This window comes from Vicia villosa, linkage group LG5 (assembly GCF_029867415.1).
Source record: "Vicia villosa cultivar HV-30 ecotype Madison, WI linkage group LG5, Vvil1.0, whole genome shotgun sequence".
Classification (NCBI taxonomy): domain Eukaryota; kingdom Viridiplantae; phylum Streptophyta; class Magnoliopsida; order Fabales; family Fabaceae; genus Vicia; species Vicia villosa.
The window spans coordinates 20,604,624-20,630,394 of record NC_081184.1 but is presented as its reverse complement, the minus strand read 5'-3'; the positions used below and the strand labels follow the sequence as shown (position 1 = coordinate 20,630,394).

Genomic DNA, 25,771 nt, shown 5'->3' with positions numbered 1-25,771 from the left:
GAGGCTCCAATAAGCATAAATACCTATAAAACAAAGGAAAAACTATCAAACGGTACATAAAACGAATGAAAACTCAATTATGCTAATATATACACAAAAGTTGGGGTTTTATTACAAAATCTATAAGAATAGAATCGATAAGTGCCGCAAATATATACTCAAAATAACAACATTTTGGCACTTATCAAACTCTCCCCAACTTGAAACTTTGTTTGTCCTCAAACAATGTCAAATAAATCAAAGAATCAAAAGTAATAAACCAAAGAATCGTGAATCAACAAGTTTTGAAAACCAAAAACAAATGTATGGCTCAATACAAAAACGTATAAACAAAGTAAATACTTACCACTATCCTACAACGACAACATGTAAACGAAACGAATCCTAAGTATAAAAATCATGCTAAATATTCTAAAACAATACAAGCTATTTCATGAATCACACCTAGCAAAAATTCATCAATGGATGAAGAACACACAAAGGTGAAGGACTTTTAATACTCATTCTACAATCTTGCAAACAAAAAATTAAATTATGCATTCATTCAAAAATCACATTGAAGATACAAAATCAAGAATCACAGGGGTTTTTCAAGGTTGTAATGTGGTTTGGTTAACAAATAAGGGATAAGTCTTAAAGCAAATCGAACCAAAAACTTGCCTAAATCTAATGGAGTGATCAATCCACACAGGTTCAAACAACACAATTTCGATCAAAGTTATTCCTTATTCTAAGTTGTCATAACCAAAACACCATACTTATTATCACAATTATTCCATGCTATTTTCGTTTTTCTTTACTCTTTCTCTTTTTTCTTTCTTTTTATTTTCTTTCTTTTCACTTTTTTTTTCTTTTCTTTTTCTTTCTTTTCAACCTCATAGCAACAACCAAATAAGTAACAACTATTTCTTTCCCCAACTTGAATTCAACCACATCATCATATGAATACTCCATACTTTCTAAGGCAAGGTAAAAATTCATACAACAACACAAAGTTGAGGGTTCAAGAAAAAAAATAATCAATCATCCATGCAAAAATGAGAACTAAACACTCAAATATAAGCATTTAGCAAAAACAACATGGACATTGACAAAAAGCTCAAAAGGGTTAACAAATGATCACACACTCACAAGGTGAATTGACTATTTGGCTAAGGTGGTTGTGCTCAAAATGAAACAAAATGCCTTGATCCTTTTCATGCTTTCATAAAATCTACATAAACAAAAGATTAAGCATAATAAAATCTAGTTAAAACAAAGATTGTGGCCTCCAGCATATGTGAACAATGGAAAGCTTCCTCACATTTATGGTTCGGGAACTAAAGTGATTCAATTAACAAGCAAGTAATGCAAAAGAATGGATGGCATGGTAATTGTACAAATGAAAAGTTTCCTAAACATGCTATGCTATAAAAAGTGATAAATGAGTACCTTGAATGATACAACTTCAAAAACAATATCCTACCATACATATGCAAGTTGAAACACTCAAGCTTTGGAAAACCACTTTAAAAATCTTCGATTATCGAACCAAAACTTGAGTCCAAACAACCAACAAAAGAATTAGAAAAATAAAACTAGTATCTATTACTAATTAGCCTTGGTGAGAGTGGGAAAAAGGAGTGAACCAAGTGGAATAGGAATCCCACAGATACAAAGCAAAGAATCTGAATTTTTCTGCACTCGCTAAGCGAGCTTGACCTCGCAAAGCGATGACAGTAAAACTCAGAAAAACCAGAACATAATTTGGTGTTTGGCATAAAAACTTTACAACCGTTGGGGTGCCTCCCAACAAGCGCTTGTTTTACGTCATTAGCTCGACGCCTTTATTGTTTCGGTGTTTGGCAAGTAACCTCCTCTCGTCATTCCATGGTGACGTCTCACCGAGAAAACCTAAAGAAAGTGTCCTAATCAACCACTCAAAAAACGTTACAGGTACAAATATATACAACAATTATACAAACATAAAAGAAAACACAAATATACAAGTATGTATATGAACAAATGCATATATACAAACATGGAACACATATAGCTATTAACATACACAAAGAGAAAGTTGGTGATTGTTGGATGCGTAAGTTGAAAAGTGAAGATTTGTACTTAAAGAGCTAATCCGAGATCAACATGTTTCACCAACATTCACCAACAAAAGTATACTTATATGTAACATGTAACACCCTTCTAAACCCCGCGGAAATTAACATTAAAATCAGAGTAAAACATGAAGAAGAGTATTACAACGCCAACAAAATAAACAATATTCATGTCATGCCATAAAGGAACGATAAACCAAAAATTATTCAGGTAGCATGTTAACACAGCGGAATATTCTTAACAACTGAATAATCAAACATCTGGAGTCGAAGACTCATAATTCAACCATAAACCATAAACAAAACAGAAGTTTATCAGCCAATCCTAAAATAACGTTCCCGGTGTTACACGACCAGAGCATGACACTGACCCAACTGACTCTAACGAACTACTTGACGAGCTAATCCTCACCAAGTACACAAGCTACTCCTCAATCTGAAAAATAACAACAGTAAGGGTGAGTTTCATTCGCATTAACAAATGTTATAGGTATATAAACAATACAACTTCATCCATACATTATTCACCCAAATCAATTATATTCAGATAATATAGCAACATTCATACCAAAATACACACAAATCATAACATTGGACAACTTCCATTCATGTTACAATTATACACAACAACCTAATGCAATGCAACTAAATGCATGTGGTACCAAACATGGGATAACCCATCTCACCGATCCACCACCATAAAGATTCGGCTACTTCTCTCACCAATTCCACACAATGGGAATTAGCTACCGCTGTCCCACCACCATAAGGGATACAGCCCACAACATGATTATGAAATGCATGCATCACATATCGCATGCTAATCATCAACACCAAACAACTGAACAGTCATAATCATCAACCAATGCAATAACAATATAATCCACCACAACCAATTAAATCAAGTGTTTAAATTAAATTCGAGTCACAACTCAAACACTGTTTTATTGCATATCTCACTGAATTAGTCTCACTATGTTCGAAACGGCACATCAAACAGACTAACAGTTAAAAAGTTATACATCGTTAAACTTTAACAAAAATCCCAAAACAGCACAGCACGCGGCGCCAACATCCACACGCGGCGCGAAACGAGGAAAAAGTTACGCCTTCGCGGCGCCAACACCTACACGCGGCGCGACGCGAGGAAAAAGTTACGCCTTCGCGGCGCCAACACAGGTACGCGGCGCGACCTGTGCGTATCAAAACATCCTGACATTCTGCCCACCTGTTCGCGGCGCCACCCGGTGCACGCGGCGCGAACCGGTGATTTCAGAAACCCCAACCTGCAGAAAACAGCATTCTATGCCTCCCAAATATTCTCAATCATACCAGTACGAATTTCAGAGAAATAAACCACACATACGACATAAATTGCACGTTTACACATACTTCTAATCATGTTTAACATCATTATTCATCACCAATCATCATTCACAACCTAAATTGAATCAAAGTTCTATAAACCCCAAAACCCCAAACCCGACATATAATCCAATTCGAAATCCTAACATACAAATTCCATCGAATCATTCATACAACCCATAATAGAGGTTAATGAGAAGAATCCCCCCTTACCTCGATGTCGAATTCTTGGATGCTCTTTCTCTTCGCACTTGCTCTTCTCCCAATTTCACGTTCAATCTTCTCTTCTCCCTTTTGGTTCTTTTTTCACCAAAATACTCCTCTTTTCCATTTTTTATGAAAATATAACTTTATTTTAGAAAAAAGGGCTTTGCAACTGATACACCCCCCAACTGCTACTTACAACACTGGCCCATTAGCCTTATTTCATCCCTATTCTCAAATAATTCCATTTAATTCTAATATTTAATAAAAAAATTAATTAAATTAAATAAAGAATTTTATGGGGTGTTACAACCCTCCCCCACTAGAAAAGTTTTCGTCCTCGAAAACATACCTTAGGCAAAGAGTTCTGGGTAGGAGTCCTTCATCTGGCTCTCCAATTCCCATGTAACATTTCCACCGGCTGGTCCTCCCCAAGCTACTCTGACCAACGCTATCTCCTTGCCACGCAATTGTTTCACCTTCCGATCTTCAATCCTCGTAGGCAAAGCTTCAACTGTCAGATTATCCTTTACCTGTACATCATCCACTTGGATAACATGTGACGGATCAGCAATGTACTTCCTCAACTGCGACACATGGAATACATCATGCAGATTCGCAAGTGTCGGTGGTAACGCAATGCGATACGCCACCTCTCCCACTCTTTCTGAAATCTGAAACGGACCAATAAAACGCGGAGTTAATTTCCTCGACTTTAGAGCTCGTCCGATACCAGTCATAGGTGTAACTCTCATAAACACGTGATCTCCTTCTTGAAACTCAAGAGTTCTCCGTCTCTTGTCATGATAACTCTTCTGACGACTCTGAGAAGCCTTCATCTTCTCCTGAATCATCTTAATCTTTTCTGTCGTTTCTTGAACAATCTCTGGTCCAATCACCGCACTTTCGCCAGATTCATACCAACATAAAGGCGTTCTACATCTCCGACCATACAAAGCTTTCAAACGGAGCCATACCAATGCTCGAGTGAAAACTATTATTGTAGGTAAATTCGATCAAGGGTAGATAACTATCCCAAGTACCACCTCTTTCCAACACACAAGCACGCAATAAATCCTCTAGCGATTGGATAGTTCTTTCTGTCTGTCCGTCCGTCTGCGGATGATAAGCAGAACTCAATCTCAGCTTAGTACCCAAAGCCTTCTGCAACCCTTCCCAAAATTTGGATGTAAACCTTGGATCTCTATCTGACACGATACTCGAAGGAATACCATGTAAACTCACTATCTTCTCAATGTACAATTGAGCCAGCTTCTCCATTGAGTAATCCATTCTCATTGGTATAAAGTGAGCAGACTTAGTCAACCTATCCACTATAACCCAAATGGATTCATAGTTCTTCACCGTTCTCGGCAATCCAGAAACAAAATCCATAGATATACTATCCCACTTCCATTCCGGAATAAATAACGGTTGCATAGCTCCATATGGTTTCTGATGCTCAACCTTCGACTTCTGACAAGTTAAACAAGCATAGACGAATTCAGCTATTTCTTTCTTCATTCCAGGCCACCAAAACAGCTTCTTCAAATCATGATACATCTTGGTCGCACCAGGATGTATACTCAATCCACTACGATGTCCTTCTTCGAGAATACTCTTCCTCAATTCAGAAACATTAGGAACACAAACACGATTACCAAACCTTATAATACCATTCTCGTCGATTCTGAATTCACCTCCCTTGCCTTGGTTAATTAGAGTCAATTTATCCACTAACTCTACATCAACTTTCTGACCCTCTCGAATCTCTTCCAGAATGCCACTAGTCAACTTCAGCATGCCCAACTTAACACTGACAGGAGTGTCTTCGCATACTAAACTCAAATCTCGGAATTGTTCAATTAAATCCAATTCTCTCGCCATAAGCATAGACATATGCAAGGACTTCCTACTCAAAGCATCGGCAACCACGTTTGCTTTACCCGGATGGTAATTCAGCCCAAAATCATAATCCTTGAGGAACTCTAACCATCTCCTTTGCCTCATATTCAGCTCTTTTTGATCAAATAGATACTTCAGGCTCTTGTGGTCACTAAACACTTCAAACCTCGAACCATACAGATAGTGTCTCCACAATTTCAACACAAATACCACTGCTGCCAACTCTAAGTCATGAGTCGGATAGTTCCTCTCATGTACTTTGAGTTGCCTCGACGCATACGCGACTACCTGTTGATTCTGCATTAGTACACCTCCTAATCCCAACAATGAAGCATCGCAATATACAACAAAAGATTCCGCCGGATTCGGCAAAATCAAGATCGGTGCACTAGTCAAACTCCTTTTCAATTCTTGAAATCCTTCTTCACATTTCGAATCCCAGATGAATGCTTGACCCTTCCTAGTCAACTTAGTTAACGGTAACGCTAACTTCGAGAAACCTTCAATGAACTTTCTATAGTAACCCGCAAGACCAAGGAAACTACGGATTTCGGAAACTGACTTCGGAGCTTCCCATTGAGACACTGCTTCTACTTTCGTTGGGTCAACGGCAATACCATCTTTAGAAATTACATGCCCAAGAAAGCTTACTTCACTTAGCCAGAACTCACACTTTGACAGTTTCGCATAAAGTTTCTTTTCCTTCAGTAGTTCTAATACCATTCTCAGATGCTCTGCATGTTCTTCTTCACTCTTAGAATATATTAGAATGTCATCGATAAATACCACCACAAACTGATCCAAATAAGGATGGAAGATCCTATTCATATATTCCATGAAAACCCCCGGCGCATTAGTTACTCCAAATGGCATCACTGTATACTCGTAATGACCATACCTTGTTCTAAATGCTGTTTTCTGAATATCGTCCGTCTTCACCCGAATCTGATGATATCCCGACCTCAAGTCAATTTTGCTAAACACACTCGCACCAACCAGTTGATCCATTAAATCATCAATCCTCGGTAATGGATACCGATTCTTGATAGTAACTTTATTCAGCTGTCTATAATCCACACACAGTCTCATAGAGCCTTCTTTCTTCTTTACCAACAACACCGGCGCACCCCACGGCGACACACTAGGACGAATGAATTCTTTTTCCAGTAACTCTTCCAGTTGACTCTTCAATTCTGCTAATTCAGATGCCGACATACGATACGGCGCCATCGACACAGGACTAGTCCCAGGGACTAACTCAATAGCAAATTCTACCTCCCTCTCTGGCGGTAACTCTCTTACATCTTCTGGAAAAACTTCTGGAAATTCACATACTACTGGTAAATCACTACTCACCGCTTTCCTCTTCACTTCCATGGATGCAATCAACATAAACACGGCGGCCCCGTCCTTCATGGCTTCATCCACTTGTCTAGCAGTCATTGCTAAATCCTCGACACTGACATCTTCAGGAAAAATAACTGTCTTCGTGAAACAGTTGATATGAACCCGATTAAATTGCAACCAATTCATACCCAGGATGACATCAAGTTGTTCCAACGGAAGGCATACTAAGTCCATTCCGAACTCTCTACCAAAAATATCAATTGGACAGTTCAAACAGGCAAACGAAGTAGTCACTGAACCCGACGCAGGAGTGTCAATGATCATACTTCCACGAATATCAGATATTTCCAAGTTCAGACGTTTAGCGCAATCCAATGAAATAAACGAGTGAGTTGCCCCAGTATCTATTATTGCAATTAAAGGAGTGCCATGGATAAAACACGTACCTTTAATCAATCGATCTTCCGGAGTAGTCTCTGAACCTGATAAAGCGAAAACTTTACCCCCAGTTTGATTCTTCTTTGGCTTAGGACACTGTGGACTGATATGGCCCTCTTCACCACAGTTATAACAAGTCACAGTCCTTCCCTTGCAGTCAACAGCAATGTGGCCTGCTTTACCACACCGGTAGCACTTCTTCTCTTCACTTTTGCACTCGTGAACACGATATCCAGGCTCCCCACACTTAAAGCACTTAACAGGAGCACTAGAGTCTCCCCCACTAGGCTTCTTCCAACTTCCAGCTTTATAATTACCTCTACCATATGGTTTACCACGGTCCATAGGCTTCTTCCCTTTCTTGTCAACTAACTCACGGGAGTGAGATGACTTCAGCTTCAGGTTGTCCTCTTCGTAGATTCTACTACAATCTACCAAATCAGCAAACCGACGAATCCTTTGGTACCTGATTCCCTGCTTAATTTCATCACGGAGACCATTCTCGAACTTAACACACTTCGAAAATTCGCTCGCTTCATCATTGTTATAGTGAACATAGTATTTGGCCAGCTCAACAAATTTTGAAGCATATTCCGGTACCGTCATATTACCTTGTGTCAGCTCCAAAAACTCAACTTCTTTCCTGCCCCGAATATCCTCAGGAAAGTACCTCCTCAGGAATTCTCGCCTGAATACTGTCGCACGCTCGCGAAAAATGAACAGAGTCGCCACCAATATATTTATCCCATAAGGGAAAGGAATACCAGGAAACCTATCAAAGGAAGGAACAGGGTCTTGCGACCAGAGAATCAAGGTACGGGAGTCGGTTACGCAAGGGGAAGGTATTAGCACCCCTCGCGCCCATCGTACTCGATGGTATCCACCTATGTTTGTTTCTATCTAAAGGGTGTGTACTATGTCTATGTCTAAATGCGAAATGAATGCAAAATGTAGGGAAAATAAAGAATTGTACTCGCACGGGCCCTACCCCGCTGCCTACGTATCCTTTTCAGGAATCAGAGTTACCGTAGCTCGGCTAAAGATTTTCTGTTTGTTTTGTGTTTTTTAGTTGGGCGGCGTTAACGCTCGCGTTCTTGCACAAGGGGACAGCCTAGGATGCAATGGAACGGAGATAACGATGCCCTTAGGAACAAGAAAGAGATTGGTTTGTGTCTTTTAGGGTAGATGAGTGATGAACAGTACCCAATACCGGGCCACTCACCACTTTCTCTACTTTGCCTTAGTCTGAACCATTGTTAGACGTTTTAAGTGTTTTTGGTTGTGTATTTTTTTAAGGGGAATTTGTTTGCGATTCGAATCACATAAAAGTGTATAATGATCGAGAAGCAGATTAGGGAATGAATCCCACTCACTTCCATCCCATTATGTAATGTTTGAGAAACAGATTAGAGAATGAATCTCACTCATTTCTCTCCCATTAATTAATGTTTGAGAAACAGATTAGGGAATGAATCCCACTCATTTCTCTCCCATTAGGTAGTGACCGAGAAACAGATTAGGGAATAGATCCCACTCATTTCTATGCCACTAAGTGATTGAGAAACAGATTAGGGAATGAATCCCACTCATTTCTCTATCACTTTCTTAATGTGATTCGCATCTTCCTTTTATTAATGTTTTAAATGTTGAAAAGAAAAGGAATGCTTAGGGGAACTATTCCTAAATTCTAATCTAAGTTGTCTAAAGAACCAAAAATTATGAAAGTTATACAATCTATTAAGGGAAGACTATACATGAGATATGTAAAGAGAAGTCAATATACGAAAAATAAAATTGAGAACTATGACGAGTAAATGGTATTCACAAACACACATATATCGATTAAATCTATACGAAAAATCAGGACTAAAAATCAATTCCTAAGTCTATTAACGAATTATTTACAAAGAAGTGTTAAAACAAAGAATATTCAAATATATTGTAAAGAAAAAGATTTATTAAAAGAGTAAAAAAAACAATTAGAAAAAAATAACAAAAATCATGACAATTATTTAATCAACCTAAAAACTAAGAGCAATTTTTATGTATTTTTAATATTTGAATTGAAAGGATTTATGAGTTAAACAAGAAAACAAAACTAAAATGAAAACTAGACTGCCAGGGGGGGTGCAACAGCATTATTCAAATGAACTACAATTAATTACAAGCAAAACTGGGCCTGATTCAGGGGGTGGGGTTATCAAACGAAACTAGGCCCATGTTCATTAAGCTGGTGGTGCACTAGCAATCCAGGGGTGACATCCTGAGAACAAGCGAGGGCCCAAAGATGCGCAAGGCCCAACGCTGCACACTTCCATCTATCTTACATTTATCTTTATCAGCATTCATTTCATTATTTTAGACCATGGTTGAATTAAAAAGCATTCAAATAATATGTAGATGTTGCATCAATTGGTCATGGTATTTTAAGTGGGATAAAGACAAAATGTGAGCTCAGCTAATCATCATGCGCCAGCTCATTGCCTCATGATTGTAATAAGACAAAACTTACCAAAATTTGGGAACCTGAACGAATACGCATGCGCCACGTAAGGAGAACAGGCTGAAATATTACACCAACATGCAGACGCCGGAGCAGTGCCTACGATCGTCTTCTCCGGCCGAGTACATGGCGGAGACGAGCGAACTACTCGAAAACGTGAAAAGCAAATACCTTTCTATTCGTTTTTTCATGCTGATTACGGATCCATCAATGATTTTCTTTGATTCCTTCTCTAACACCCTAACCGATCCACTATTCTAAACCCTAACATTATGAAAACTCCATGAAAATGCAAGAATCACATGTTATGCTAATCCTTACACTATTCAGACCAAACGCACGACTCAAACATTCAGGAAGCCATTAATCCACGTAATATATGATTCATAGACTTACAAACAGATGCATCGAGTAACATACAGTTTCGTTCATACTACATGCTCGTACATGGTGAAGATGCTGAGGAGTTTGAGTCCCTTACCTGTTTGAAGCTTTGATTTAGAGGAGGAATTCTGCGAGCCTTGTAGTTCCCTCGACGGTTAGCGGAATCAGGTCCTTTGCTTTGTTGATGCGGATCTTGACTAGTAACCTTGGCCACACTATGGTTGATAAGAGCGTGTAGATCCAGAAATGATGAAGGTGATGATGATTGGGGTGGAAATTGAACCGAAAAGCTTCAGGTTGACAACATACGTGGAGGCACCATGGCAACGATGGGGGTTTAATGATGGTTGAAGGTGGTGGTTGATGGTTGCAGTGGTGGTGGCTGGTTGATGATCGAGGAGTTAGTTAGAGTTTGTTACAATATGTAACAAACTTTGAAGATGAGTGGTGGAAGAGAGAGAGAGAGGATCGAGAGATAAAAGAGAGTGATGAGAGAAAGTTTTGAGAAAAATGAAGAAAGAAAAATGAGAGTGTCTTGTGAAGGAATTTTCTTATATATCACGAGTGTTCATAGTAGCTATGGTGGTGTGTGTTGTATTGTAGTATTATTCTGCGCCAGAATTTGATGTTGACACCTTACCACACGAGCATCCATGAAGCTAACTTTATGAGTTTGTATCTTTGGCCATGAGTTATCATTAGCTGCAATTTTATGATCAATTTAAAGAGGGCATGTGATGGGACAAGTTTCATGTTGGAAAGATTGAGAGAAGAGGTCTGTAACTCATTCAAATGTGCCTTGGAAAGTGTAAGTACACAACTGTATTGGTGCCTGTCCACGCGCGCAGCAAGACCTGGCCCGTTGCCTTCCCAAATGCAACCTTCAAGGGCATGACTTTAGACTCTTGTATCTCACTCTTTTCTTAATCAAATTCCATGATTATTGTCTTGTTGTGTAGAGGGTATGGAGGTGAACATAAGCATACTAAGTTTGCACCTGATGGACCTTTGTATTTTTCTGAAATTAGTCCCAAAGTCAGCATACAACGTGCTCGATGAAAAGCACGCGCGTGACTCAGGATTTTGGCTTGCACTTCTGGCAGTGTGAAACATGGCAAGGGCTTGACTTTGAGCATTCATAAATGATTCAATATTCAACCAAATGACTCAAATCTTGTCTCCTTACATAGAGGACATGGCAAAGAATGGAAGCATACCAAGTTTGCTCCCATGGCATTTTTGTAGAGCTCTAACATTAGCTTGAGATTTGGCATACCACGTGCTTGATGAAATGCCAGGTCATGACTTAAGCTGAATGGATTTTCAGGACCTTCAAACCAAATTAACTCTTCATACAATCTTCAAACTAAAAAGTGTCCAACTACAAAGTTGTTCTCCTCCATGAGAGGAACAACTTTGATGTTGGAAATTTCTTCAAAAGATGTCATTTGCCACGTGTAAACTGATAGTGAAGTGGGCTGCTTGCCAAGCTTTTAAGATGCCAAAATTTTCCTAAGTGTTGAAACCTTTCCTTTTTTGTTATTTTTTCCTATTTTTGGCAACTTTTGTCAAACTCCCGATTTTATTCATTCTTTGACTTTTCTCGACCGACTTTCCACCAAAAGTCAATATTTGAATAATTCTTCCGATTTTGACCCAAAAGTCAACTGTTCCGATCTTTCTCCGATCTTTATGAAATTCCCGATTAATCCACTTCTGACCAATGGAAATCAACTGAACACTTCCACACAAGCATCATGTTATTCCTTCTCATAAAATCAGCTCTTGATCAATGTATTCGACTAAAAAAGTCAACTGCGTTGACTTTGGTCAAGAAACCCTAATTCCGGATAATCAGATGAACATCAAGCTTGTACTTTTCAACCAATGCCTTGAGTTGAGAATGAGAGAATCCTAATCCAGGTGGACTTCAATGAATATAGAGCCACATGATTACACCTCAGATCCACACATTTGGTAGGAAATCCTCTGCCATAAGAGATATCCCTTGCTAGTCTCTGATTAATACCAATGATATGAATGCATGAGTTGTATTATGACCTAAATGGTGTATGCATGTGAATTATAAGCCAGATGAATAAGGGTAGGACAAATTTGGGGTATGACAGCTGCCCCTATTTAATCGTCTTAAACCTGAAGGTGAGATTGGCGTTAGCCTTTCGAACATTCGAGGTAGAAGAAGATTAAATATCAAAGTACCAGAAATTTGTCCCAAAGAGAGGATGGTATAAATGATATCCTTATTTTTTGCTTTTGTTTTGATATCTGCTGGGGAAAGAGAATTTTGCTTTTTTTTGGTGAGAGTATTTACAGTGTGTAATGGATGTGAATGGGGGTAGCTTGTAACGTAGCCTAGGTGCCAATACAGGGTTTTCAAAGAGAATGGTTATATGAAACAACGACTGGAAGGGAATAGATCTCGTAGCGATCTATGACTCAACATCGGGACTGAAAGGAATAGGATCTCGTGGCGATCTATGACTCAACATCGAAAGAAGATCTCGTGGCGATCAACTCGGCAACAGAAGGAAAGGGAATAAGATCTCGTGGCGGTCTTATGACTCAACATCGAAAGAAAATCTCGTGCGATTTTCCACACTTTGGAAAGGAATAAGATCTCGTGGCGATCTTATGACTCAACATCGAAAGAAAATCTCGTGCGATTTTCCAAACTTTGGAAAGGAATAAGATCTCGTGGCGATCTTATGGCTCAACATCGAAAGAAAGTCTCGTGCGATTTTCCACACCTTGGAAAGGGATAGGATCTCGTGGCGATCTTATGACTCAACATCGAAAGAAAATCTCGTGCGATTTTCCACACTTTGGAAAGGAATAAGATCTCGTGGCGATCTATGACTCAACATCGACTCGACATCGAGGGACAAAAGAAGACATTGTGTCAGACATTCATCAGAGCTGAAGATACCTCGCATCGGCACCGTGGTTGGAAGAGATTTGAAATGTAGTAGCAGATATCAATCGGAATTTGTAAGGACAACCTTTTGTGTGGGGATGTATATTGTCTTGACTGGGTGCGGATTTGTATTATCTGACTTATGCTTTGTTATGCATGTTTGAATTTTTCTATGGCGTAATGATCCACTGTAATGGATATGCTACGCTTTCGAGGATGCAATGCTATATGCAATGGATTCTATATGCAGAGAGTGCCAAATAAAGGCCCTTGGTGGGACAGAGGAGTAGAATCATTGGGGTCCGTTGCTTGTGATCTTGAGACGCCATTGCGGGTGGGCGTTGAAAACCTCATAGTGCCAAAGATGATTGGCAACTGTGTGGAGGATTAGAACATAACTCTGTTGGGGAGGAAGTGACTTTGCTCGACTTTCCTTACATCCTATACTGCTTGGGGAACGTGAGTTCTGAGAGACCATTCTTCGTCTGCCATATGGAAGAGGGATATGGACCTTTTCATGTGCTCCATGCTTACCAGTGCTGATGAATTATACCCTGGAACTTTCATGCGGGATGATGATGACCTTTGTGACATATCATGAGCCAAGATGATGGCTAGAACCTGCAACCTGCACAGAAAACAACGTTTGGATGCAAATGGTGCCCCTTCGAGCACTTTTATGTTTACGTAACATCATGTTTCGTTTTGATTTTGTGATTATTGCCCCCATGTTCTCAATGCAATGTTTAATAACGAATTAAATCACACCTCGCATGCGTAAAATGAAAAGAAAGAAAGCTTTTGCACCAAAAGATCATTTTATTGATGGAATGCCTGTGAATAGGCTTCTGTACAAGGAAGCAACTCCTAAATGAGGTAGTTGCGAAAAAGAAAATAAAATGCAAAGAACAAAATGGCAAAGAGAGATGCTCGGATTTCCATTAAAACTGATATTGCTACAGTTCCCATATCCTCGATCCTCTCAATGCTTTGCTTCAGAAGGGTAATGGTTGGATTGATCCATCCGTTCTGTCAAGGGCGTATGGTGGTCTTTGTGAAAGATATTCAGACTGCAGCCTCTCGCTTTTGATCCCTAACTTTTGCCTGGATCGCCCTTTCGGGTTTTCAATCCAGCGGGATGCCCCTTTTTGTCTAAGTCGCCCTTTCGGGTTTTCAACTTAGCGGGTTATTTTCTTTTTTGTTTTATCCCTAATTTTTGCCCAAACCCTTTTGGTTTGCCGGGATGCCCTTATTTTTGCCTAGGTACGTCGACCTAGCGGGTCTTTTATGCGTAATATTTTTTGACTGAGTCTGAATTGACTGGAAGCGGAACGTCTTCCCCATCCATCTTTGTCAAGATTAAAGCACCACCTGAAAATGCTTTCTTCACAATGTATGGTCCCTCATAGCTGGGAGTCCATTTGCCCCTTGGATCGGTATGAACTGGCAAGATCTTCCTTACGACTAGGTCACCTGTGTGGAATTCTCGAGGCCGAATCTTCTTGTCATACGCTTTCTTGATCCTCTTTTGGTACAACTGGCCATGGCAGATAGCAGATAAGCGTTTCTCCTCAATTAGATTGAGATGATCAAGCCTCGTTTGAACCCATTCTGTTTCATCGAGTTTGGCGTCCATCAAGACCCTCAACGAAGGAATCTCCACTTCGACAGGTAGTACGGCCTCCATACCGTAAACAAGAGAGAAGGGAGTTGCCCCAGTTGAAGTACGAACCGAAGTTCTATAGCCATGCAAAGCAAACGGTAACATTTCATGCCAGTCCTTATACGTTCTGACCATCTTCTGGACGATCTTCTTTATATTCTTGTTAGCAGCTTCGACTGCGCCATTCATCTTTGGCCGATAGGGTGATGAATTGTGGTGTTCAATCTTGAACTCTTCGCACAACTCTGCCATCATCTTGTTATTAAGATTGGACCCATTATCAGTGATGATCTTGTTTGGAACCCCATATCGGCATATGATTTCTTTCTTGATGAAGCGAGTAACGACCTGCTTGGTTACGTTCTTGTAAGAAGCAGCTTCAACCCATTTGGTGAAGTAGTCGATAGCAACAAGAATAAATCTATGTCCATTTGAAGCTTGTGGCTCAATTCGTCCAATCATGTCAATGCCCCACATGGCAAAGGGCCAAGGTGACGTCAGGACATTCAGAGGAGTTGGAGGAACATGAATTCTGTCAGCATACACTTGGCATTTGTGACATTTCTTCACATACACATAACAATCACTTTCAATCGTCATCCAATAATATCCTGCTCGCAAGATCTTTTTGGCCATAGAATGTCCACTGGAATGAGTTCCAAAAGATCCTTCATGGATTTCCCGCATGATCAATTCTGCTTCGTGTCTATCCACGCATCTGAGCAAAACTGAATCATAGTTTCTTTTGTACAGGACGTCTCCTGACAAGAAGAATTTGGATGCTAACCTTCGAAGCGTTCGCTTATCACCAATCGTAGCATCTTCGGGATACTCTTGCTTCTCAACATACCTCTTGATGTCGTAATACCATGGCTTTTCATCATACACATCTTCAGTAGTGAGACAATGAGCAGGGAACACATGGGCAGGCTCTTTGTAACGGAGGATCGTTATGTCCGGCATTTCTTTAGGGGAGCTAACTCTGAACATAGCCGCCAAAGTAGCCAAAGCATCTGCCAATTGATTTTCCTCTCGGGGGATGTGATTGAAAGTGATTTCCTCGAAAGCGGGCAACAACTCCAAAATATAGTCCTTGTAAGGAACTAAGTTGGGGTGTCGTGTCTCCCAATCACCTCTTACTTGATGTATGACCAAGGCAGAATCCCCATAAACCTCGAGGATCTTGATCCTCATATCAATGGCTGCTTCGATGCCCATTATGCAAGCTTCGTACTCTGCGACATTGTTTGTGCAATCAAAGCATATTCTAGCTGTGAAAGGGATGTGGGTTTGACGAGGAGAAGTCAAAACTGCCCCAATACCATGGCCCATAGCATTTGATGCACCATCGAACGTGAGAGTCCATCGCTCTCCTGGTTCGGGTCCTTCACTATCATCCAGTTTCATGATATCTTCATCAGGAAAGTCAAACTTCATTGACTGATACTCTTCTAATGGCTGATGAGCAAGATGATCTGCAAGGACACTTCCTTTGATGGCCTTCTGTGTGACATACTGGATATCATATTCTGATAAAAGCATTTGCCACCGGGCTAGTCTTCCTGTAAGGGCCGGTTTTTCAAAGATGTACTTTATCGGGTCCATCTTGGAGATCAGTAGAGTGGTGTGAGTCAACATATACTGCCTCAGTCGGCGAGCAGCCCATACCAAAGCACAGCAAGTTTTCTCGAGTAGTGAGTAACGGGATTCACAATCGGTAAACTTTTTGCTCAGGTAATAAATGGCGCACTCTTTTCGACCAGACTCGTCATGCTGGCCCAACACACATCCCATAGATCCTTCAAGCACAGTTAAGTACATAAGAAGCGGCCTCCCAGGAACTGGAGGCATGAGGATTGGTGGCTTTTGGAGATACTGCTTGATCTTTTCGAAGGCTTCCTGACAACGGTCATCCCAACGGATATCTTGATTTTTGCGCAGCAGTTTGAAGATAGGTTCACAAGTGTCAGTGAGATGAGAAATGAACCTGGCTATGTAATTCAACCTTCCAAGGAACCCTCGAACTTCTTTTTCATTCTTCGGTGCTGGCATGTTCTGTATTGCTCTTACTTTATCAGGATCGACCTCAATCCCACGTTGGCTCACAATGAATCCAAGTAACTTTCCAGATTGCACTCCAAAAGTGCACTTGTTTGGATTAAGTCTCAACTTGAATTTACGCAAACGAGCAAACAATTTCTCAAGATATACCAAGTGTTCCTCCTCAGTTTGGGATTTTGCAATCATATCATCGACGTACACCTCAATCTCTTTATGGATCATGTCATGGAAGAGGGTCACCATTGCTCGTTGATATGTTGCACCAGCATTCTTAAGACCAAAAGGCATCACCTTATAACAATATGTACCCCACGGAGTGGTAAAGGTAGTCTTGGTCATATCTTCAGGAGCCATCTTTATTTGATTATAACCAGAAAAACCATCCATGAAAGAGAACACCGAATACTGAGCAGTGTTGTCGACTAGCACATCAATATGAGGCAGAGGGAAATCATCTTTCGGACTTGCCCTATTCAAATCTCGGTAGTCAACACACATGCGTACCTTTCCGTCCTTCTTAGGAACAGGTACTATGTTTGCAATCCAAGGAGGATACTCACACACAGATAAGAAACCAGCCTTCAACTGTTTTTCAACTTCTTCCTTGATTTTCAAAGCCATATCAGGTCGTGTTCTTCGTGGTTTTTGCTTTACAGGCGGACATTCTGGTTTGAGAGGTAGCCTGTGCATAACTATATCCGTGTCTAAACCAGGCATGTCTTCATATGACCAGGCGAAGATATCAACGTACTCTCGAAGCAACTCAATCAACCTTCTCTTTACATCACTTTGCAAAGCGGCGCCTATCTTGACCTCTCTCTTTGCTTCTTCTGAACCGAGGCTGATGATTTCTATGGCTTCTTGATGCGGCTGAATAGATTTCTCCTCTTGTCTCAAAAGTCTTGCCAATTCTTCAGGGACTTCACAATCTTCCCCATTATCCTCATCAGCTTGGTCAATTGGATTCTCAAGGATATTAAGACGTGGAACTGTAACATTATCATTTTTGATGGAATTCGAGCCGGATCTGCACGATGGATGATTTATGCCTTAGAATGCCACACATAAAAAGGAAAAAGCTTTGCCATTTTTGAAAAAGTTTTTAAAGTAAAAAAAACAAAAATGAAAGAAATGGAACAGTAATTGCATGCGAAGATATGTTTTTCATTCAATATTAAACAAATTGAAACACATGGGGGGCCCTTCTTTATACAAGAGGTCAAAAATGCTTAGGGCGAAGCATATGACTTATTGAAACAAGAAAATTACATCTCCATAAAAGTGACTTTGGGGATGTCCAAGATAGTCCAATTGTTGAGTTCCTGTCCAGGAGCAGCATTGCAAATGAATCTGGAGAGATCTTCTTCATCATCATCATCCACAGCGAGAACCTGACTTCCAGAATTGGTGCTTGCACTGACGAACACTTGAGAAATGGGGGGAATCACCTTCTTTCCAGGAGTTATGCTGAGCTGAGTAGAGGAAGATGGCTGATACCCAAGGCCATACTTGTCTCGCTTCTCATGAACATCAATCAGCTTGCCCCAGGCACTATGGGGAGTACCAGCTTCTAAGAAGGCCTTAGCATCATTCAGAGACGAGAGGGGTGCTCCGAGTTCCTTCTTATTCTCAACCACAGGGAGCTTGTCAACTGACACAATCTCTAAGGCTTGAAAAGGTGTCTCTTGTATCTCTCCCTCCACTTCAACATAACGGTATGATGCCAGATTATTGACTATCAAATCCTCTTCACCAGTGATCACAACAATCTTGTCATTCACAACAAATTTCAAACACTGGTGGAGAGTGGATGTCACAGCTCCAGCAGCATGAATCCAAGGACGACCCAAGAGGCAAGTGTATGAAGGGTTTATATCCATAACGTAGAAGGCAATGTAGAACATGTGAGGACCAATCAAGACAGGCAGATCAATTTCTCCTTCTACGGACCTTCTAGAACCATCAAATGCTCTAACGCTCATAGTGCATGGTCTCATCATAATCCCATCCATACTCAGCTTAAACAAAGTGGCCTTGGGCATCACATTGAGAGAAGAACCTGTATCAATCAGAACTCGAGACAACACAGCATCCAGACACTTGACGGAGATATGCAATGCTTTGTTATGTGCCCTACCCTCAGGTGGAAGTTCATCATCAGAAAAACCCAAACAATTACCAGCAGCAATGTTGGTCACAACCCCTTCGAACTGAGGCACAGTAATATCTTGAGTTACGTGAGCGGAAGCCAGAACTTTCATCAGAGCATCACGGTGAGCTTTAGAATGTACCAAGAGAGACAAGATGGAGATCTTGGCTTGAGTCTGATCAAGTTGGTCAATCACTTTGTAATCACTTTTCTTAATGATTTTCAAAAGTTGCTCGGCATCTTGGGCATTACGTGTTACAGGAGGATCAACAGCAACTTGCTTTCCTTTTGCTTGTGTACTAGCCTCTTTGTCGGTCTCTTTAGGAGGCGGAGGAGGGGCAGCAAAGATCCGACCACTACGGGTAATGCCACTAGTGCCAGTAATATTTGTGATACTCGAAGTACCCACTGGAGGACAGTCAAACTTCTTCCCTCGAATATACACGGCATTATAACTCCAAGGAACAGCCTTAGAATCATTCACAGGAGAGGGAACAAGAGACGAGGTTGAAGGCGTCGAAGGAACATTTGGAACCTGAATAACCAACGGAGTCCTCGGAGCCTGAATGACCAGAGGAGTACTCGGAGCATGAATGACCAAAGAAGTGTCCTGAGTCTTTGGTATCTCGGCAGGGTAGTAAGGGATCTCTAAAGTAGCCACATCTTCGACAGGAACGACCCTTTCCACTCTAAGAACACCTTCATCCATTAATTCCTGGATTTCTTCTCTCAACCTAGTGCACTCCTCAGGATTAGAAGAACATTGCAAACAGTAGTCATGTAGTTCACACAAAACTTTTTGTTGCATAAGATACTCTCTGACAACTGCCAGCGGCATCCTAACCTCATTAACATCATTTACCAGGATCTGATCATCACATAACTCAATAGCGTTGGTCGTACCAGCATGAGGAGGCATAGGATTATTCTGCACATTAGGGCCAGTAGGAGCGAACGAGATAAGCTTGTCGTCAAGGAGATCCTGAACTTTCAATTTGAATGCTCTACACTTTTCAATAGTATGGCCTGGAGCCCCTGAATGAAATTCACATCGAGCATTAACATCATAACCGGGAGGGAGAGGACTAGGTGGAGGTCCAAGTTCACGGAGTTGTACCAATTGACCAGCAAGCAACTGAGGGAGAAGCTGAGCATATGACATCGGAACCGGATCGATACGCCTATCTTGGAATCTTGTTCTTTGCGGGCCCCTTTGACCTTGAGGCCTAGGGTTCTGTTGACGATTCTGAGGAGCAGCAGCTTGTTGTTGTGGTACGAAAGGCTGTTGGGGTGCCATCCACGGTTGTGGAAGAGCAGCAGCATATGCTTGAGGGACATAAGGACCAGGAACAGCATAAGGCATCGGATAATAAGGAGGTGGAACAGCAGAATATGCAGGAGCTCGGCCTTGGTCAACAGAAGCGGTGCTAGTCTCACCTTCCTTCTTCTTCACAAACCCAGAATACGGCTTCTTACCATTACCACTTGAATTGCTAGGATTAGTAACACCTTGAATGGTACCAGCTTTGACACAGTTCTCAACCCTCTCACCGATGATGACCACATCCGAAAAGGAAGGAGAAGTATTACTAACCATGTGCTGAAGATACGGCCCTTTCAGAGTCCCCATAAACAGATCAATCAACTCTCGGTCCAATAAAGGAGGTTGGACTCGAGCAGCAAGTTCACGCCACCTCTGGGCGTATTCCTTAAAAGACTCTTCAGATTTCTGTGACATATTTTGCAGCTGGGCACGGCTAGGAGCCATAGCAGTATTGTAGTGGTATTGTTTTAAGAAGGCATCAACAAGTTCTCCCCAAGTACTGACATTAGACCTCTCGAGTTTCATATACCACTCCAACGGGGCTCCAGTGAGACTATCCTGGAAGAAATGCATAAGCAGAGGTTCGTTCTCAGCGTGAGCGGCCATCTTACGGCAGTAGGAACGAATGTGAGTCTCTAGGCAGGTAACTCCCTTGTACTTATCAAAATCTGGCACCTTGAACTTCGGGGGAATAACAATCCCAGGTACCAAGCACATAGCAGCAGTGTTAAAGCTCGAAGTTTTAGCAACCTCAACAGCCTTAAGGCGTTCTTCAAGAGCTTGGTACATCTTAGCGGTCTCAGTCAACTCAGCAGTAAGATCGTGTTCAAGATCAATAACCTCATGGTGGTCGTCCACTACCTTCAGTGTCTCATTAATAGGAGTCTCTTTAGTTTTCACCCCTCCGTCAGCAGAATTGGTAGGAGTATCTTTGACCAAACTAGCGACACTCTTTCTGAGTTCATCCTGTCCTTGAACAACGGCATGGAGAGTCTCCATAAGTTGGGCCATTCTTTCCCCCATAACATCCATATCCCTACGGAGGGCAGCCTGATTCTGTTCAAATTGTTCCATGATTCTCTCGTTGCTCCGGGTACGGTAAGGATGTAAGAAAGTCAGCTTCGTCGTCGGGAAAGAAATCTGTCGCTGTAAGGGACCCCAATTAGTTTCTTGTACAATAACCTGAAAAATGCAATGTGATAATATGAATGTATGAGTGCATGTGTGCGTATGACGTGATGTGCCATTTTCAGAGTATCCAAGATTTAATATTGATCCAGAATAGCTAACAATGTGACAAAAGATAAGTATCAAGAGAAACTAGTTCTTTTTATTCATAACAGAAATTTAAACTTGGGCAAGCCATACATCAACAAGATAGTTCAACAAGGGAAATAAAAGACCCCATCCAACAAGTCTGGTGGTGGTCGAGACATACAGACTCAAACATCAATCCATCTGAATATAAAACAGAGGTCCTCCTTGTCTGAAATGCTCGTCGCTCCACTTCTTAGTTTCATCAAACAGTTTCTTGGTTGCTTCTCGATCTCTTCCTTTAAGAAGGCTTTGAATCACCTCATCTTTGCGAAACAAATGCCCATCTAGCTTCTTGCAGCACTCCCTGAGTTCGTCACATCCTTTGCATTCTGGGAGATAATCCTTCTCAGACACGTCCTCCATACCCATCATTCGATCTCTGAGCTTGGCGTTTTCTTCTGTTAGTCGGGCGGTGCGGAGGTGACTTCCTTTCAGCTGAGTCTCAAGCGCTATCCTTTGGGTGGTCTCTTCTTCCAGTTTCTTTTTCAGACTCCTCACTTCAGCTCTGGCCTCCCTTTCTATCTTGAGTTTGTAAGCCTTCAAGTCTTCTCTGTACTCTCGTTTGAGTCTCTCTTCTGCCTCTTTTACGGCCCTTTTTATGATCTCCTGGTGATCTTCAACAACAACAGTAGTATCCCTTTCACCTTTTTCCGTTCTAGCCCTCTTTTGAACTCTCAAAGATCCTTCTTTCAGCACCTTGGCTTCATGTGTCAACTCAACCCTTATTTGGTCCACAAGATGATGTTTTGGTCGCGCATCTGACTTCTTTTCGCGCAATTGGGTGCTTTCCATATTTACTGGGATGCAATTCTCAGCAGGCATAATGGCAATTGGAACCTTAGGTGGTTGCTTGTACAATGGATTAACCTTCGGGAAAGGCAACAGATGATCTTTAACTCTATCCTCAACCCAATCCGTGTAGGCTTGTTTGGCAACGGCATTCTTTTCACCTAGAGAAGTCTGATCATCTGTATGGATGCTATTCCAGGCACTCCTCACCTTTTCTAGACCCTTTGGATCGGTTCCTTTCTCAAAGCAAACGGATTCGAATATCTCTTTGTCCAAAGGCTTGTTTTCAAGTGCAAAACCCAACTGACGCAGCGCTAGCTTAGGATTGTAATTGATAACACCTTTCGTTCCTATGAGGGGAACATTGTCAAAAGTACCACAACTAGTTATAACTTCCTCAACGTCCATTCCGGTAGGACACCAGACAATGTCGTTTCCAGTAAGCTCCATGATCCTTTGAGGCCATTTTTGTGAGTCTTTTGTTGTAACAAACGGCCCGCTTTTAGGTAAATGTGAAGTGAACCACTCATATAGCAACGGTAAACAACTCCCAACTGATCCTTTCTTCCCATACCTGGAGTGGATGGTATAATAAGTATCTGCTAAAAGAGTGGGCACAGGATTTTGATCCATGAAGAGACAAACAGCAGTTAGATCGACGAAATTTGGAATATTCGGGAACAACACCAAACCATAGATCATAACGGCTAGGAGAGCGTTGAATTCTTTCCATTTCTTCTCAACAGCAAGGGTGTCGGCCTTCTTTATCAGAAATTTCACATGGAATCCGTGGGTTCCACCATTAGGCTTCCAGTTATCTGTAACATCTTTCATGCTCAAATAAAGAGCACCAGCAATTCGGTCCATTTTCGGTTTCTCAGGTACACAGACAAAAGGGATCCTATGTTGAACCTTAATCATGAGGATGTCAGCATATTCTTCAAGGGTTGGTGCCAGTTGGTAATCAAGAAAGGTGAAACATCGTAACTCAGGATCGTAGAACTGAAGGAGTGTGTATAGAGCCCATCCATCAACCCGAGAAGTTAACATGTGTAAGATATGGCCATATGTCTTCCTGAACTCATCCAAGTTATGCCCGGTAACTAAAGTGCTCAACTGAATCAGATGTGTCATATCCTCACGAAAGAAACTGCAGGTGAATGTACGCTTGGTAGCCTCTTTTGTAGCGGTCACGTTGTTAGCCATCCTGGATGAAAGGTAATAACCTCAGATACCCTGAAAAAATGGCATGCATATGAGAAATAATACTATTTTTCTTTTCTTTTTTCTTTCTTCTTTTTATTACATCTTTTCTTTCTCTTTTTTTTTTTGAAAATAAATATGCCATGATGGGAATGATGCAACGGAGGTTTCCCCACATAGGAGAAGTGTGTGTGGCCTCTGAATGAGATCGGACGATGCAGGATCAAAGGTCCGGCACAGGCACAGTGAAACCATTAAGAACACAAGTCACCAACAGAACAGAACGGTCACCAACGGTACCTGTCATGTATATCCCTCCCCACTCACAGGTGAATCTAGGTCAGGGTAGGTCAAAAAAGCCAACAGAGGATTGAAAGTAGGCGTAATCATACGATATTGCCTCTTTCAACCAAGCTCTGTCCGTGGATACATGATCGGATCAATCAGACATACGTCTTCTGTCCGTCATGGCCACTCTATTCCTAGTTCCTAAGGTATCACTCATGGCCTGGGTATTGGGCCTTTTACCTCATAGAACATCCCACCCAACCTGCAAAACAGAACAGAAGACCCCAAGGAACACATAATATAATCCATATGCATGATGTGCAAACAGAAATAAACATGATATGCAAGCAGAAAAATAAACATGCAAACATATATACAAGGTATAGACATAAAAACAAATAAACACCCAGTAAATAAACAAACAAACGCAGGCTAGGATCGACTCGCTATGGATGGACCAGCAACAGGTCTAGCAACATCCCCAGCAGAGTCGCCAGCTGTCGCACGCCCGCGAAAAATGAACAGAGTCGCCACCAATATATTTATCCCATAAGGGAAAGGAATACCAGGAAACCTATCAAAGGAAGGAACAGGGTCTTGCGACCAGAGAATCAAGGTACGGGAGTCGGTTACGCAAGGGGAAGGTATTAGCACCCCTCGCGCCCATCGTACTCGATGGTATCCACCTATGTTTGTTTCTATCTAAAGGGTGTGTACTATGTCTATGTCTAAATGCGAAATGAATGCAAAATGTAGGGAAAATAAAGAATTGTACTCGCACGGGCCCTACCCCGCTGCCTACGTATCCTTTTCAGGAATCAGAGTTACCGTAGCTCGGCTAAAGATTTTCTGTTTGTTTTGTGTTTTTTAGTTGGGCGGCGTTAACGCTCGCGTTCTTGCACAAGGGGACAGCCTAGGATGCAATGGAACGGAGATAACGATGCCCTTAGGAACAAGAAAGAGATTGGTTTGTGTCTTTTAGGGTAGATGAGTGATGAACAGTACCCAATACCGGGCCACTCACCACTTTCTCTACTTTGCCTTAGTCTGAACCATTGTTAGACGTTTTAAGTGTTTTTGGTTGTGTATTTTTTTAAGGGGAATTTGTTTGCGATTCGAATCACATAAAAGTGTATAATGATCGAGAAGCAGATTAGGGAATGAATCCCACTCACTTCCATCCCATTATGTAATGTTTGAGAAACAGATTAGAGAATGAATCTCACTCATTTCTCTCCCATTAATTAATGTTTGAGAAACAGATTAGGGAATGAATCCCACTCATTTCTCTCCCATTAGGTAGTGACCGAGAAACAGATTAGGGAATAGATCCCACTCATTTCTATGCCACTAAGTGATTGAGAAACAGATTAGGGAATGAATCCCACTCATTTCTCTATCACTTTCTTAATGTGATTCGCATCTTCCTTTTATTAATGTTTTAAATGTTGAAAAGAAAAGGAATGCTTAGGGAAACTATTCCTAAATTCTAATCTAAGTTGTCTAAAGAACCAAAAATTATGAAAGCTATACAATCTATTAAGGGAAGACTATACATGAGATATGTAAAGAGAAGTCAATATACGGAAAATAAAATTGAGAACTATGACGAGTAAATGGTATTCACAAACACACATATATCGATTAAATCTATACGAAAAATTAGGACTAAAAATCAATTCCTAAGTCTATTAACGAATTATTTACAAAGAAGTGTTAAAACAAAGAATATTCAAATATATTGTAAAGAAAAAGATTTATTAAAAGAGTAAAAAAAAACAATTAGAAAAAAATAACAAA

At 41.0% G+C, this 25,771-nt stretch overlaps 1 protein-coding gene across 1 annotated transcript in view; it reads right to left on the bottom strand.

Moving 5' to 3' along the window:
* The window catches only part of LOC131604335 (uncharacterized), a 35,103-nt gene extending 11,417 nt beyond the window's left edge, over window positions 1-23,686 (bottom strand). Inside the window, exons 1-3 of the mRNA XM_058876781.1 lie at window positions 23,393-23,686; window positions 22,822-23,287; window positions 22,057-22,716 (exon numbers count right to left, since the gene is read on the bottom strand). Of these exons, the coding sequence (XP_058732764.1) occupies window positions 22,057-22,716; window positions 22,822-23,287; window positions 23,393-23,686 (1,420 nt within the window). The remainder of the gene's footprint in view (window positions 1-22,056; window positions 22,717-22,821; window positions 23,288-23,392) is intronic.
* Between the last annotated feature and the right edge of the window lie 2,085 nt (window positions 23,687-25,771).